The sequence below is a fragment of the Scophthalmus maximus genome, chromosome 14, assembly GCF_022379125.1.
Source record: "Scophthalmus maximus strain ysfricsl-2021 chromosome 14, ASM2237912v1, whole genome shotgun sequence".
Lineage (NCBI taxonomy): Eukaryota > Metazoa > Chordata > Actinopteri > Pleuronectiformes > Scophthalmidae > Scophthalmus > Scophthalmus maximus.
In genome coordinates this window covers 12,437,400-12,452,500 of record NC_061528.1, presented here as the reverse complement: position 1 = coordinate 12,452,500, position 15,101 = coordinate 12,437,400, and the positions used below count along the sequence as shown (strand labels likewise).

Genomic DNA, 15,101 nt, shown 5'->3' with positions numbered 1-15,101 from the left:
ACTGAAGGCCGACATTACGTGGTACAAAGTTCAGCAGCTATTTAAATAGATGTTATACTATAGTTTGTGCTTTGACAACAGGCTTTATGCCGTTTCCTGGAGAATAGGAAGCTTGACTAAAAAAAGTTGCAAAGGTGGAAACGAAAAAAAGTAACGCTTAGTCATTCTAGAGTATAGCCTTGTTGTTCGTGCTCTCACTCTACCGTCGCTCTCAGTGTGCAGCCAAACAATACCTTGTGTTTCACTATACATTCCACCAAGTATGACATAATTCCTTATTTGGGCCTTGACTTCTTTTTTTTCTCCACCCTCTCTTTGCCAGATAAGGTGCCGTGTGTTTCCCTGCTACTCTTCCCTGAGGGAACCTGGCCTTGGCATGAAACCTGCCTGCCTGGGTAATCGACTGCTGCACGAGGGGGAGACATACCTTTGATGTCTCTGGACTGGTGGGATTCACTCGAAGAGAGAAGAGGGTGAGGTGAAAAATAAAAAAGGAAAGAGGGAGGGAGCAGGAAAGGGAAGAGGTGCTAGAGGAAGACAAAGAGAGAGAGACAGAGAGCAAAGGAGCAGTAAGGGGGAAAAGATATTGATTGAACAATGGAAAGAAGAGAGGTAGAGAATACAAATAAAGGAAGAGGGGGATTGTGTAGGTAGACAGGAAAAGGAGGAGGGAGCATGTACTTTGAAGTTATGAGCCGAGCAAAGACCTGCCTCCCCTAAAGCATGGCCAGGGGACGGCAGGAGCCAGAAATTGTAAGTTGTGGATGGTTAGAGGAAAGGGAAAAGTGATGAATCATGATGGGCTATAGGGGACCCCTCATTGTCTCTGTCATACATGTTTTATCTCTAAAATGTCACGGAACAGGGAAGCAGAAAAAAACCTGAACACACTTATTCTCTGATGTCTTCACTGCATTAAGGCTGCTTTCTCTTTCACTGTTTTTTTCTCCTTCTTCACAGACGTTGGCAGCATGTGAGTGTCTGAGTGGGATTCAGCCAGGCCAGCACTGGTGATTTAAAGCAAGGCTTCCAGCATCTAGCAGCACTAGTCCAGAGTCTCCTGTTGGTGTCCAACATTGTCCGTCCCAAGCACAGGTCGCCACGGTGACGGTAGGAGGAGAGGACATGCAGAGCAAATGCACTGAAAAAGATTGATTGTTCAAATTTCACTTCAGTCAGACCAAATTAAGAGAAACTAGACCAAACAAACACGGCCTCTCCTTTGAACACTGTAAATTTACTCCAGTCCACATCACTCAACTCCAAATCTAACTAGTTTGTCGCAATCAAGAAAGAAAACTAGCTCCCTCCTCTCTCTTAAGATTAGAAAATCAACCAAAGGCAAAATGGGATGCAGTTTATCGGAAACATTTACAAACGCAGGTCGAGCCCCTACAGATAAACCAACACGATGGAAAAAGCAGTTCATAGGATGGAGAGACCACTTTATCTTTCCTTCACACTCCATGGCCTCCCTTATGGTTGCCAGACACTTCCTGTTCCATTGTGTAGAATATTGGCTGTATGTACAGGAAGTTGGATCTTTGTTTCCTTTCTCCTTCCTGTTGGTGTTGAGCACAGTGAAGGGAGGAATGTGTGTGTAGACTCTGGGAGGGAGGGACAACACATGCTGTGTTTGTAAGTAACCAGGAAGGAGCTCCTGGTGTAGACCTTTGGACATAGAAAAAACACACACACACACACGCACGCACACACACACACACACACACACACACACACACACACACACACACACACACACACACACACACACACACACACACACACACACACACACACACACACACACACACACACACACACACACACACACACACACACACACACACACACACACACACACACACACACACACACGCACACACACGTAACAGCAGTGGTGTGTTGGGCGGTACTTCACACAGTGAGAGGACGTGTCGCCAACAAACAGGAGGAGGTTATGCCCAGATGGGACCATATCAGAGGCCACTTAATATACAGACATTTAACGCAGGCGCGCATGTGGACAGCAACATGCAAAACATGAAGTCTTATCGGATGGGACACCTGATCCCTGCTGATGAATTGATGAGTTTCATGACTCATCAGGGAGCAGAATAAATCACCAATGGCAGCCTCTCAGCGACAACATATGTGATGTCAGCCGACTCCATTCGCCGCTCTTTATTGATTCGCGTCTACACAATAGGCCTCTGGAAATGCGGAGTTCTTTTTTTGGCTCAAAATACCCCATCCGTCGTCCATTCAATCTGCCCCGTGCGGTTGACGGCCGGGAAGAAAGGGAATTTATCACAATGCTCCATCAAAAAGATTAAAAGCGGAGTAACAACACACCATAAAACCTACTGCTCTATTAACTAAAGGGTGAACACAGTCGCCCATAGGTCCTGTTAACGTGTATTACTCAACAGTCCGTCACAGGTTTTCACATTTCCTTGGCACGTCACACTTAAAGGAGGTTTTAAATGGAAAACACTCAACTTACTTCAAAGACTGGAATATACAGTGTGGTTTTCGCGGAATGTTTTCAATTTAAGTGTTATTTCAGTTTTACACACTGTACACTGAAGCTCAACGGAGTGTAAATGTGTCGACCTGTAAATCTGTCAACAATACAGCAACGGTCGAACTTGTTCAGACAAACAGGCTTTAGGACAAACACATCGTAGATTTACTCAAAATACAAATAAACTGTATTTGTATTTTCTTATTAATGTCAGTCATTCCAGTTGCGCTACTGTATGCGTCAATATGCTGTTCTTCACTGCAATGACCCACTTTCATTTTCAATTCTTATAGGGATATGTTTAGCGCCCAACTGAGAGGAGTGCACCAGCAAACATTTGCACAGTTTTGGTTTTGGTTTTTGCATTGCACCGAGTCATATTCAAGTTTTCTACATAGAAAGAGAATGGTGAAAATGCCACAGACAAAAACCCCCCAGAGAAACTAGTTCCACTGGACAGACAGGTGAGAGAAGAAAGACACGGTGAGAGAGGAGGACGGCGAGGGGAGGGAGCAGGGAGGCGGGCGCAGGGAGTCCAGCCGTCGGTGAGATTGATTTAAAGAGAGCAGAGTAACGACAGCCCAGCGTCTTCCCGTCAGACCGGGGCAAAAGTGTTTGCGTTTGTCTGAATGTCAAATTCTCAGAGGAAAGTCTTTTCTGTGATAAAATAATGACTGCAATCTTTGTATAATTTTTATAGAAATCTGTCTCTTTTTTAGGAAAGCCATGCCAGGTTTCGGTAACTTCAATGAACTGCCCTGATGGAGTGAGCTGACCATCAGTCCACTGCCAACCCGAAACCGGACGGTGTGACACACAGAGCCCAATAACTTCCTCCCTCAGTGCAAACAGTTAGAATGAGCAAAGCAAATAAGATGAGCCATCCACTGACGGGATCTGGCTCAATACCTCACCTCAGACAAACTTATCCCTGTGTCCACCTCAGTGGTTATGTGTGTGTTACTTTAAAGTACTAACATTTAGGTGGAAGCCAGATGAGCCTGTGTGTGTGTGTGTGTGTGTGTGTTTGTGTGTGTGTGTGTGTGTGTTCAGGTTAGTGTACGTGTGTGTGTTTGACCGGAGGCTGAGCACTAGGATAATGAGGATCTGTAGATTAGACTACAGAGGAGACAGCTGAGCCCCTGACTTCTTGGCCATCTCAACTGTCATGGAAATTTAATGGAGTGTGATGATAACGGCAACTAATCTGAAGGGGTGACGGGAGGTCACCCTGATTGACTCAGGGGGTCAACAGGAGGCGAGAATAAATGGAGAGGGCATTAAAAAAAAAAAACATCACACAAAGAAAAAGAAGAACGGAATAATGCAAAGCTTCTTCCATAAATAGCACGACATGAGATTGACTTGTAACTGTCAGATCACTCACAGATCTCACTGTCGATAATGACAGACAACAATCACAAAAAAAAGCCAAGAGGAGAAGGAAAGAGAAAAGAAAAATAAAGAGATGAGAGGTGGAGATATAACACGGCAGAGGCAGAGTTTCAGTTGTACAGTATCTGTCTGCTCTTTCATGATATGGGAGTCTTTTCCCACGGGGGCAATTCCCTCAGACAGGTCTGACGTGGAGAAAAAAAACACTCTTCTGCCTTCACTCCCTCCCATCCTCTCCCTGTGAGCTTATTTTTTTTTAACCCTCCATTACCTCTTTTCCTGAGTCTCTTTCATTGTCTGTCTCTTTCTCTTCCTCTTCTAGTCACGTGGCCTCTGTCCCAAAGTGCTGAGAAATAGAAAAGATATACTGTTCTTTTTTTTGCGGTTTGTTGTTATGGGCTACTTTCGCCTGTGCAGTTCATTTCTGTCCAGTCTTAATACCAATTAGTTTGAAAAATTCAATTATACTATCAACAAAATGACAAATCTGAAAATCTTTTAATTATTTACACTATAGGCAGCATTTTTTTGTGGTTACTGCTCTTCAAACATGAGCATTATCTCACTTTTCTTCATTTCACAGAATTTTAATTTGCGTACTTTTGAGCAAAATTAACAAATATTGCATGGTTGTTGGCTCTGAAAAATTTAAATGGATATTACCATTAATTTATGATTATCTGAAAAAAGATAATCATATTCACTGTTAAAAGCAGCAATGCTACAGATTTGAAGTCAGCTCACAAAATGTCCATAAACAAGATCTTTAAACAATCCTGTTTACGACTCCTGATCATTTCTTGCACGTCTGGCATTATCGTTAACATTTCTGACATTTTCAACTGCAGCAGCTTTTCCAAAAGGAAGCTTTCTTAACTTGACGAGATCCAACTGCTCTGTAATTATTTCCAGTAGAGACAAAAATCTCGGCATCACAAAAGATACTGTGCAGCCCTGTGCAGGCTTGAAACAGTGAATGAGCAGCGCCAAGGAGTTGGACTTAATCCACCGTTGCTAAAAAGAGGAAATCTTCAAATTTCCCAGTTACCACTTGTTACTCCAGCTGCTATCTGCCACATTGGCTTTGCCTTTCACATGTCGTCACCAACACACACACACACACACACATCCTTCACAAACGTGCACGCTTGCAGACTCCACGCACAGAGGGGAAATGCAAACAGACCAGTTAACGCACATGTGCACACAAGTAAATCCACTTGCCTGTTTGCACATGCTGTGTTTACCAGGCGACACCTTCTTTTAACAGGCAGACAAAGAGGCAGAGTGTGAGCTGAGCACCGCGGACGAACAAGGACACTCATGGCTCAGGGATACCAGGACCACACACATGGCGTGAATTCACATTCTGAAGCAACAGTAATTATACAGATCAGTGTCCGGACCCAGAATTCATTTTACAAGAAATGTGCCATGATACACACATTTGTTACAGGCCATAATCCTTTCACAATTAGATTTCCTTCCAAGACACATTGAGCTGATCCCAACATAGACCCGACTCACAACCCGTTTTGCATATACAGTAATCTACAGTTTGAACTGTAGGTGTGTCTGTGTTGTGCATTTGACAGCCGCACGCCTTCTTCACAAACCCCCACCTCTAACTGCCATCCGTTGACTCCAGATATCAATGTGGGTTGTGTTTGTTTAGGTGAACCAGTGAAAACCCAGTTGCGTGTTTGTCCCGAACTCCTCATATCTCCACCTCCAGCAGATAGTGAAACCAGCTCAGTGAGTTTACAGCCGTCTGCAGCTCAATCAATGCACACTGCTCGCTCCGCTACAGGGCCTCCAACAGACGTCACGCCAGCTTTGTTTTATGTGTTGGCAGACACAAGAAAAATCCAAACGACTAAAAGCATACATGCAAACATGCACTGTTCCACATCAACAGATCCATACGGTATTGACACATTGGAGACACATGAGCAAGCACTCATTCTCATGCTCTCACACCACATATGCTCAATTCATACCATAAAACAGCGACAGAGTGCTCACACCGCGCTCTACAGACAAGTTCTACACACAATATTTTTATCCTGATCCCTAATCCGCCCAGATTCTCATGATATGTAGACATAACCTAAATAGTGAGCGGTTTACCTCGCAGGGATCCCTATTAAAATGGGAGTTGTTGCCTCTCAGCCGGTATTATCTCCTGCCCGGCACACGGTCCAGGTCTAATGAGTGACACGGATGACACAGATCCATTGTGCTGGACGGATTACAGATCATGTAAACACCTGCTCTCTGACTCATGGTCGAGCAGCATCACCGACAGACTTGATCATTTCCCTAAACACTGACTGTCCAGGTTATTTTATTTGTTTAAGAGGAACTACATTTTCCAAACAGCATATAATGTCAGCCTGTGCCTGTGTCCAGATCCTTATCACAACTCTGCAGCAGTATGTAAACACAGATGCTGACTCAGGTCATGAAGGTGTGCTATGTGCTGGCCGAGTCAAACCCCAGAGATGAGACGGAGGAGGAGGCATTGCAGTAAATCATCAGCTAAACATCTCTCCGAGGCTCTTTGAATCATTTCCTTATAAGGACCAACGGGCTGGTGATGCAGCGATACAATCAGGTCTGCTGTAGGTCCAGGAAAAATTTGCTCCCTTGATTTATTTTTTTTTTTTAAATGAAGCACAATGGGAAGTTTGACTTGAGTAGGACTGGACAGAGAACAGGGCGGACAGGAGGCAGGAAGACTGATGGGTGTCTAAAAGACCGGGAGGAAGAGACAGTGTGGACACCCAAAAAAAAGTGTAAAAGGTAAATACAGTGTTTGGAGAAGTTTGTGGGAAGGTGGGAGAGGAGAAGATAGAACGACTAAAGACAGTTAAGGGCACGTGCATCCAAAAAAAGTAACTGCCGCTGACAACAATTGTTTACAACACAAAACACAGACACGTTGAAAAGGTCAGTTTTGTTGCTGTTCTGGAGCTTTTGATCATATCGCACGATCTTCATTAGCAGATTGATAAAAAAAAGGGGGAAAAAATGTTGTTTTAAACATATGCAACTCAATGACAAGTGGTAAACTGTCGCCGAGGATCTTGTTCATTGAGGTTTGTCACAGCGTCAGTTTGTTTGACCCGTGTGCTTGGTACTACACTGTGTGCTGTCAACTCCTTGGTTTGTTAAGGTCATATCACTGAAAGAGCAGTGAAGTTGTTGATCAGTTTGAGAGCATGATACTGCTGACATCTGCAGACATAGGTGCGCTGCTGCTTATAGCTGTCCTTGTTAACTCAATTTCTCGCCCGGATGAAAAATGTAATCATATTTTCCGACCTCAGTGGGTCTGGTATACACTACACACAGATTTTCTGTACCCTTGTTCCTTCATTATCTTTAGGCCATAAATAATTCCCTGTGACCATGTATGGTGAGAAAGGTTCCACACACACACAAAAAGCGCGAGAAGCACTGGATAGTTTTGCATATCAGTCATCTGGTTACCATACCGTTTGGTGCTGCGTTGCTTAGCCCGATGCCGGCTGAGGTCAGAGATATGTTAGATGACATCAGGGTAAAAGAAGGCTGCAGATCCTCAATGGGCTTCACTTCCAGTCCTCTCCCCTGTTTCCCCATTGCGTCCTTTGTTTCTCTCTGCCCGTCTCCATGTATTTTGTCATCTCAACCATGTGTCTTCATGTCTATCCTTCGCTTCTTACTCAGATGAGCTATAGAAAACGGGGGGTCTGTGTTCAAGATGTCCTGAAGGGATTTTCATAGCTTCTTCTAATCTTTCAAAAAACCAACCTCCGCGAGTTACAAGTGAGAAAATGGAAACTGTCCTTTGTTTGAGCTAGGCTAGCGTACATGAAAGGAAAACAGGAAAGATACAGGGGCAATACTGTAAGTCCCCTCTCACTCTGTAAATGGAGGAGGATACAGCAGAACAGCTTTATGGTCGTGAACCTAATGAAACCACTGTTCCATCAATCTTTACCAGCAGAGTTCAATAACATTATTCCTGAGCTGCTCTGCTCCTCTCAGTTCCAGCTGATGTGTAACTGATGTGATGAAGCACGGGCTGCCCGCCAGGTGTGACCTCACTGACCCCTGGGTAATTCGGCTGTGACTACAATGGCCTTCACCTTTTCCCGTTAGAGCCTCAGATTAATGCAGCTTGGAGGTATAATTGTGTATGCAGGACATAAAAAGGTCACCTTCGGACCACAGACTCTTTTGAAGCTGATGGCCCCTGACTGAGGCTGAAAGGCCCCGCAGCCCTGCCTGTGTCACGTACATGACCTTAACATGTGGACAGAGCCAGTCGGCTACAAAGCGAAACTTCTGAATCCAACCTTGCTGGCTGACTCAAAAAGTCAAAGGGTTAAGTAACAAGTGGCTGAAAGTGTTTAGAAGTTCCTGGGGGTGTAACGAGTCACAAAATTCATTTCATTTTGATTGAATGCACTGCTTTTGGACAGCAGGATTTGAATTTTGAATTTTTGAATTTTTTTAAATGCACATTGATTTAAAACTGAAAGAGTAAACTGCAGCAGAATCATTTGTTTCCAAGTTTTACGCTAGAAGCAATGAAATTATTTAAATATATGTGTAAAAATACACAAGCTCATCAATGCGTGACCTCTTTAATATCTGGCCTTCAGAAAAGGGAACCGGGTCCAGCATCCAGCAGTCGGAAATACCAGCGTGACGGAGAGCTGCGGTCTGATCGCTCAGCTGATGACGGACACTTCCTCCTGGAGTCTGCCTGATAACACTGTTTACACGGGGTAACCTCGCCGCAAAACCCCTCATCCAAAAAGACTAATCCAGCAGTGGCAACCATTCAAACAGCCAAAAGGTGTCCTGAGAAAGGTTCAGTTGCTCAAAGCCCGGGTTCATTTCCCTGCTGCACCTCAAAGGAGAGTGGCACCGAATGACATAGTTCAAAGGATTTAATAATATGCTTCACCCCAAAAACTCGTAGACGACAAGCGTTTCGAGAGGTGGAATGTCATTTCGGAATGAAACGTGTTTGTTTTGTTTGGGCCTCAGGACTGTTCCCTTGGTTGACTAAACACTGTATGACAGCCAGTGTCTCGTGGGGTAACAGAGGAGTGCTCAAACGGCACATATCTGCGACAGCGGTGAGCCACTTGCAATATCATGAAACAAATTTTTAATGGTACAAAAGTGTCAGTTGACACCACAAAGTTCACAAAGCCAGACTTTGTTGATAGAGGATATATGTTATTTCCTTTTTTAAATTTTTTTTTAAAGGAACCAAAGCAATTAAACTGTGATTGAATAATTTGATAGTCGGAATTTCATTGGCCTTCAACTTCATCTCAATTGTATTTTTTTTTCAAAAAGGTTGCGAACTACAGGTAATAATTATGGATTCTTACATTTCTAGGCTTGGGGGTTTCAGAGAGACCCAGTGTCAGAGAAAAAGAGAAATCAGCACATTAATTCATTAGCTATCCATCAGCTCATTAGCTTGTGAATGGGGAAAGGAGCACAATGATTGTTGGAGGGCAGTGACCCATGATTGTGGTTTTGCTTGCAGATGTAAATGAAAACACACATTCCAATCTAAAATCCCAGGGGAAACATCACATTCGCCTGAGCAGTGAGCAGGCACACATACTGTATATGTTCTCACAGAGAGACAGACAGACAGACACACACACAAACACACACCATATATCCATCCATGTATCCATCACCACTTGTCCAGTGCAGGTGATGCTTCAACCAAAGAAAAATGGTTTGCAGTGCTGGTCATCACTCCTCCAAAGTCCGGCTAATCAACATGATACTTTAAACTGATCAACTTGATGCAGACTCTGGCCAAAACCTGTTGCCAACTGCTGTTTATCGAACTAAATTCACCCTGATGTCTGACCTGCGGTGCAGCAAAGTTTTGACTCTAATTATGACTGACTGAGCTCTTCTTCTCTAGAGTAGCAAAAGTTACGAAGATTTTTTTTCCCCTGATGTGCAGCTCTCATAAATTACTGAGAAGCAAGCATATGAATCGAGTGATGATCACTCACCTGCTGAGCTGAAGCAGACAGATCCTTGCCCATCTCATCTTGTTACTACATTCAAACAGATTCAAATAGATTCACATATTGAGCATGTTCCTTTCCGTGTGATTCAGAAGAACACACTTCTTCCCTGAACATTTACAGGCCTAATCAAATTTAAAATACTGTACGCTTGTTTAAAATGTAAGAAATTTATTTTTCTTTTCTTTTTTCATTTCCTTCTTACACCTGTCGCGGTCGCAGACGGTTGGGGTATCTCGGTTCTGTTGGCCTGTATAACAATACGAGATTGTGAACGTTGGTATCAAGGATTCGCTCTTGGTTTAAGAATTGTTTCACCTAAAGTGTAGACGTCAACTATTTCATGTACAGAAAGCGCCTCTGAAAAAGAAACGCTCCGGGAAAACCTGTTTGACACTGACTTTGATTCAAGCTTTAAGGGCAGATATCAGTTTAACATCTGATACTTCTAATGATGTCAGTGTATTTGATCCTCACATCTGTGACCATGTGCGGACGAAGCCTTTGACAAACACCTGCTGGCTGAGGTAATCTAAGCGCCCAGCTGAGTGATCGTGCATGGCCCGATCACTTTGCAGTGAGATGATTTCTCGCTTCTCAGCATTGCTTTGACACCATCTTTCTCATCTTTGTTCATCGGCACACACTGTACCTGAGGGGAAATGAAGACACTGACTTATCACATAGCTGACATAACCTGAAGGTCTGGTCTGTAAAATGCAACACCTCTTTGTGTGGCGACGTATAATGTACAGTAAGTGATGAAATACAATTTTGTATTCAACCCCTTTTTTCTCACGGATCCTCCAGGTGTCTTTTGAGACACCAAATAGGAGTTTGTATGAAAAAAACCTTCAGGACACTTTGCACTTCAGCTGGATCAAGGGCGTGTGAACCCATCAATCACATTCAAATTCATTTACGCAGAGCTAATGGTTCAAACATAAGTTGCCGCTTAGCAGAATGAACCAGGGAGCCAAAGACGTCCTCGTAGTCTTTCAGCTGCGATTTTTGCTTAGTCAGTCATGACCGGTCATTCAAGGATAACCCCTCTTTGGTTCTTGGCATCAGAGACCAAATGGGAGAAACACTGGAGCAGGCATGTGAGGCTTTGGTGGTTTGTTTTGAATAATAGTGATTTATGATTTATGATGTATGGACTTCATCCAGATGTTTTGGTGATGTTTTCCTGTCAATAAAAATTCAAAATTGAAGTTATGCTGAAAAATGCAAACTCCTGTGCTGTACCATCGGAGTGAGAAACACAGACAAAAACCTGGCATGCATATTATTAAATATTGAAATCATTTAAAACATGATATATAAAAATGTTCTGTTCCTTTTTTGTTTGTTTTTTGGAAGCAAATAAGAGACCGTTTATGTTTAAACTAACCAGATGACAATGTCTGTTTTGGAAAATCTAAGTATTTCATCACATTCATGCATAAAAAATAAAATAAAAACTTGCTTAAAGGAACCCTGTTAATTGATGAGATATATTGAACCCAGTGGTCTGAAGCTATGTGAAGGATTAAAGGCAAAGCGACTTTGTTGTAAATTGTGTGGCAAAATCTATGACAGGAGACAAATTTTTATCGTCTCTCTTATGATAAACTTCTTGCAGCATGTTTTTTTTTCTAAACAAGCTGAAGAGATATTCCCTTATCACACCAGCCTCTCATCCTTTCTTCTGTATGTACTTTATCACTCCATCACTCAGCAGTTCCTGTTATCTTCCTGCCTCCCATCAGTCTCTTGAGTTGCCTCTCCACCCTGAAGCTCCTCAATCAATATCCTCCCGATACTCATTGCCAGCGGTCAAACCCCTGCGTCAGCCTCTCAGTGAGGAATCTGACGGGCAGACAAAGGAGAAACAAAACCCAGAAAAAGATACAGCAGAGTCCAGCCTAAGGTGATGTGAGGTTAGCCTCACGCTCTTTCAAGTACGAGAAGGAGAGGCGGAGAGAAAGACGGGGCTCGGCAGCACCGGCACATCTGTGTTGCGCTAACGTGGCTCAGAGAAACCACACATGTCCTGAAGCTAAACTGCATGTAAACCTTTATTCTGACAAACGGGCTACTTCAAAGATTTGGGGTGTGCCTTTAGACATACAACTCATTCACACAGATCCATGATAGGTGATGCAAACAAACAAACAGCATAGCGGCAAAAACCACAGGGGCTTGTTTCCTCAAGAGCCTGCAGGCCATTTCAGCAACTCTCAATGCTTCCCCATACATGGGGAAAACAACTGAATATTCTGGGCGTTCTTAAACGTCTCAAAACCATCCCGGGCCAGTTTCCAGCCCCTGCATTCCACATAAGCCCACAATTCAAAGTCGGCCAGCCCTCGGACCAGGCAGCGGCAGGGCTGCTCGCTGTTCCTCCAGCACATGTAGAAGATAAGACAGGGAGTCAGCTGTGGCGATATTGTTCACATGGCTTTTGCTCAGTAACATTAGCCAGCTGATACCGTCTGCCAACAGCACTGCAGGCTAATCGGCCTCTATTAGCTAATGTGGTAAAGATGCTGCCTTGCAAGGGAAATTAAAGAGTTCCAACAGGTCCTTTGGGATTTGAAGCTGCACATAAACACACAAGAGTCAACTATGTACAAATGATTCAGAGTATTATTTTCAACCTGCTCGGAGAAGGAGATGGATGAAGCCTATTCTTTACTAGTAATTTGAAGAGTGCCAGGAAATGGGCCCTTTCAAAGCAAGACTACAGTGGTGCTGACACCCTCACATGTAGAAAACAAAATGCATGTGGTGAAGCAAATAGGCGAAATTCAAACCTCAGGAATTACTGGTCATTCCTGAGGATCTGGCCAAAGGTTTGTCATGAACGCACGGCAGGAATGCATGAACTTCTGTAACACTACTGTCTCAAAATAAACTTCGAGAAAAAAGCAATTAATAAATACCAGTCCATTAAAACCAGACAAAATATCCTTTATTTATGGAACCAGTGTTGGATTGCTGGGTGGGGTTTAACTTGGGAGCTGATACTTCAAAAACAAGCGAAGCTGATTCCAAGACAAAAACAAACTCTTGTCCTGGCTAAGTCTTGTAACAGCATTTTTCACCGAGCAAAGGCTTTCAGTGCTTTAGACCCTCCACCACTGCTTATAGAAAAAAATGGGAACAAGAATAAATGGTCAGCTCCAGAGAGACAGACAAGGTCTGCTTTTGCACTTATCCTCGCACACATGTAAGCCAGAGGCCGAACCCACTAACTCAACAAACAGGCTGTGACACGAGGGAGAGGGGGAAGGAGAATCTGTGTGTGCATTTATGTGCATTCACACACACACACACACACACGTGTAAAGCATGCCAGATGATCGTCTATAGGCAGATAGAGGGAGAAGCACTTGGTCTCCAGCCAGAAGCCAGTTACTTTTGCCCTGAGGAGAAAGTGCAGATTGATGGCCGCCCCACTGAAGTTCTGCACTGGCCGATCGTTTGTCTTCTGCGACTTGCAGGGAATACCGCACTCATCCTGGTGTGGCATCAGTGACAGGAGGTCAGAGGTCATGGCCTTGAGGACAGCCCTGCTGAGGCCTTTGGGCAATTCATCTTCACAACTCCCCAAGAGGACAAACGTGACAAGAAGTTGAATACATTTGGATGACTGTCATCAGCATAGCTCTTTGCAAAAGTCTTCAGAAGCGAATATGAACCAAACAATCACATTTACAAAAGTCAAAAGACATGCCTTTGATTTCCAATGTTACATGCATTGCCCCAAATATCCATTACATAAAACAGAACATTTCCAACAGTCTAACTAGGGGAACGAGGTGCATCAGCTCTACTGCTCCTTTGATGACCCAGAAAAGAAAATGTATTTCTTCAGGGTTGGACTAATATGCCTCTAAAAGAAAACACAACGATGGCAAACTACTTTTCAAAAATGCTGCACAGGCTGATTATTCAGGCACATTTCTTGATGCAGACACATTGACTGTTTCCCATTGGTGGATTCACCGGGCTTGGTGAACACATAAGCTTTTTCTTAGCCTTTGTTTTAACATTGTTAAAGCTCGGCAATGTAGTATTTACTGCAGCGGGACAACTATAATCAGGCCTAAGTCATCCCTAAAAAAGAAAGTCTTGAAATAGCTTCCTATGATTATTCTGCGTCTATGTTACAAAGAATACAAACCATTTAAAGTATATAAACACACAAGTTAAAAGCAAGCAATGTGAATAATTGGCAAATGCTGATTTCCCCCAAGGTCTGACATACTCCAGCTGCTTCTGTGTAAGGGAACATTTTAATCCAGGCCTCCCACTCCTCTTTTTTCCCTCCTCTTCAGCTGACCCTTTGGACACAGACAAGTAAAAAAAACTCTTTATAGATCTGAATTGGAAGAACTGTCTTCAACCTCGGAAGACCAGAGCAAACTGCAAGTCTGGAGCTGAGCATGAAGCGTGTCATCTTCAAAAAAAAAAAGGCCTATTTTTTCCCTCACTGACATTTTCTGTACATTTTCAGCTGCTGGGTCTGGTCACATCATGACATTTATCTAAATATTCACAGAGGGCAAAAATAGAAAAATTATACGTTTCAGAAAGCACAATATACAATGGTAAGAAGAGTAGTACAGGAAGATGTGCGCACACTGAGAGCAACAGGGTTCGGTTGTAACACAGGTGTTGTGTTCTCTGCATTGAAACCAAGCCTTTGTTTGTAAATCCTTTTCCATTTGAGCCCCATTGATCTTCGCTGAACATGGCAGTTGTGCCGGAACTCATCTTCATTTTACTACTCTCCTCTGGTTGCGTGGAGTCGAGTCACCTGGTCGTCAGAGTCCTGGTCCCGATCGCTAAATATAGGCCTCGCCTGACCATAACGACGGCCAAATTAAATTCAGTTTGACTTATCAAATTAGATGACAAGGAGGGGACAAGCAGCAACTCATGTCATGGGTTGGCTTTCTGATTTTCAGGTCATATGGCTCACTCACTCATTCATGTACACACACAAACACACACAATTGTCAATTACAATAAGAAATTGAGGCTGGCGTGGTTTGTGTGTGCGTTTGTGTGTGCGTGTGTGTGTGCGTGTGTGTCTGTGTGTGTCATCAGGGGCATGATTCACT

General features: G+C 43.5%; 1 protein-coding gene and 2 long non-coding RNA genes across 10 annotated transcripts in view; 2 read left to right on the top strand and 1 right to left on the bottom strand.

The window, feature by feature from the left end:
* dip2a (disco-interacting protein 2 homolog A) overlaps positions 1–15,101 on the bottom strand; it is a 72,984-nt gene that overhangs the window by 46,288 nt on the left and 11,595 nt on the right. For 5 of the 8 annotated variants that reach the window (XM_035604934.2, XM_047337459.1, XM_035604939.2 and 2 more), the window contains exon 1: positions 7,423–7,564. The exons of the other annotated variants lie outside the window; for them this stretch is intronic. In XM_035604934.2, coding sequence (XP_035460827.2) covers positions 7,423–7,549 — 127 coding nt within the window. In that variant the 5' untranslated portion in view covers positions 7,550–7,564. Of the gene's footprint in view, positions 1–7,422; positions 7,565–15,101 lie in introns of those variants that run through there. 8 annotated transcript variants of the gene reach the window in all.
* On the top strand, positions 242–3,523 carry LOC118283205. The gene is made up of 3 exons (XR_004784454.1): positions 242–473; positions 961–1,110; positions 3,247–3,523. It is a non-coding gene; the product is annotated as an uncharacterized LOC118283205 (long non-coding RNA).
* On the top strand, positions 6,228–11,464 carry LOC118283206. Its single transcript, XR_004784455.1, has 2 exons — positions 6,228–6,727; positions 8,578–11,464. It is a non-coding gene; the product is annotated as an uncharacterized LOC118283206 (long non-coding RNA).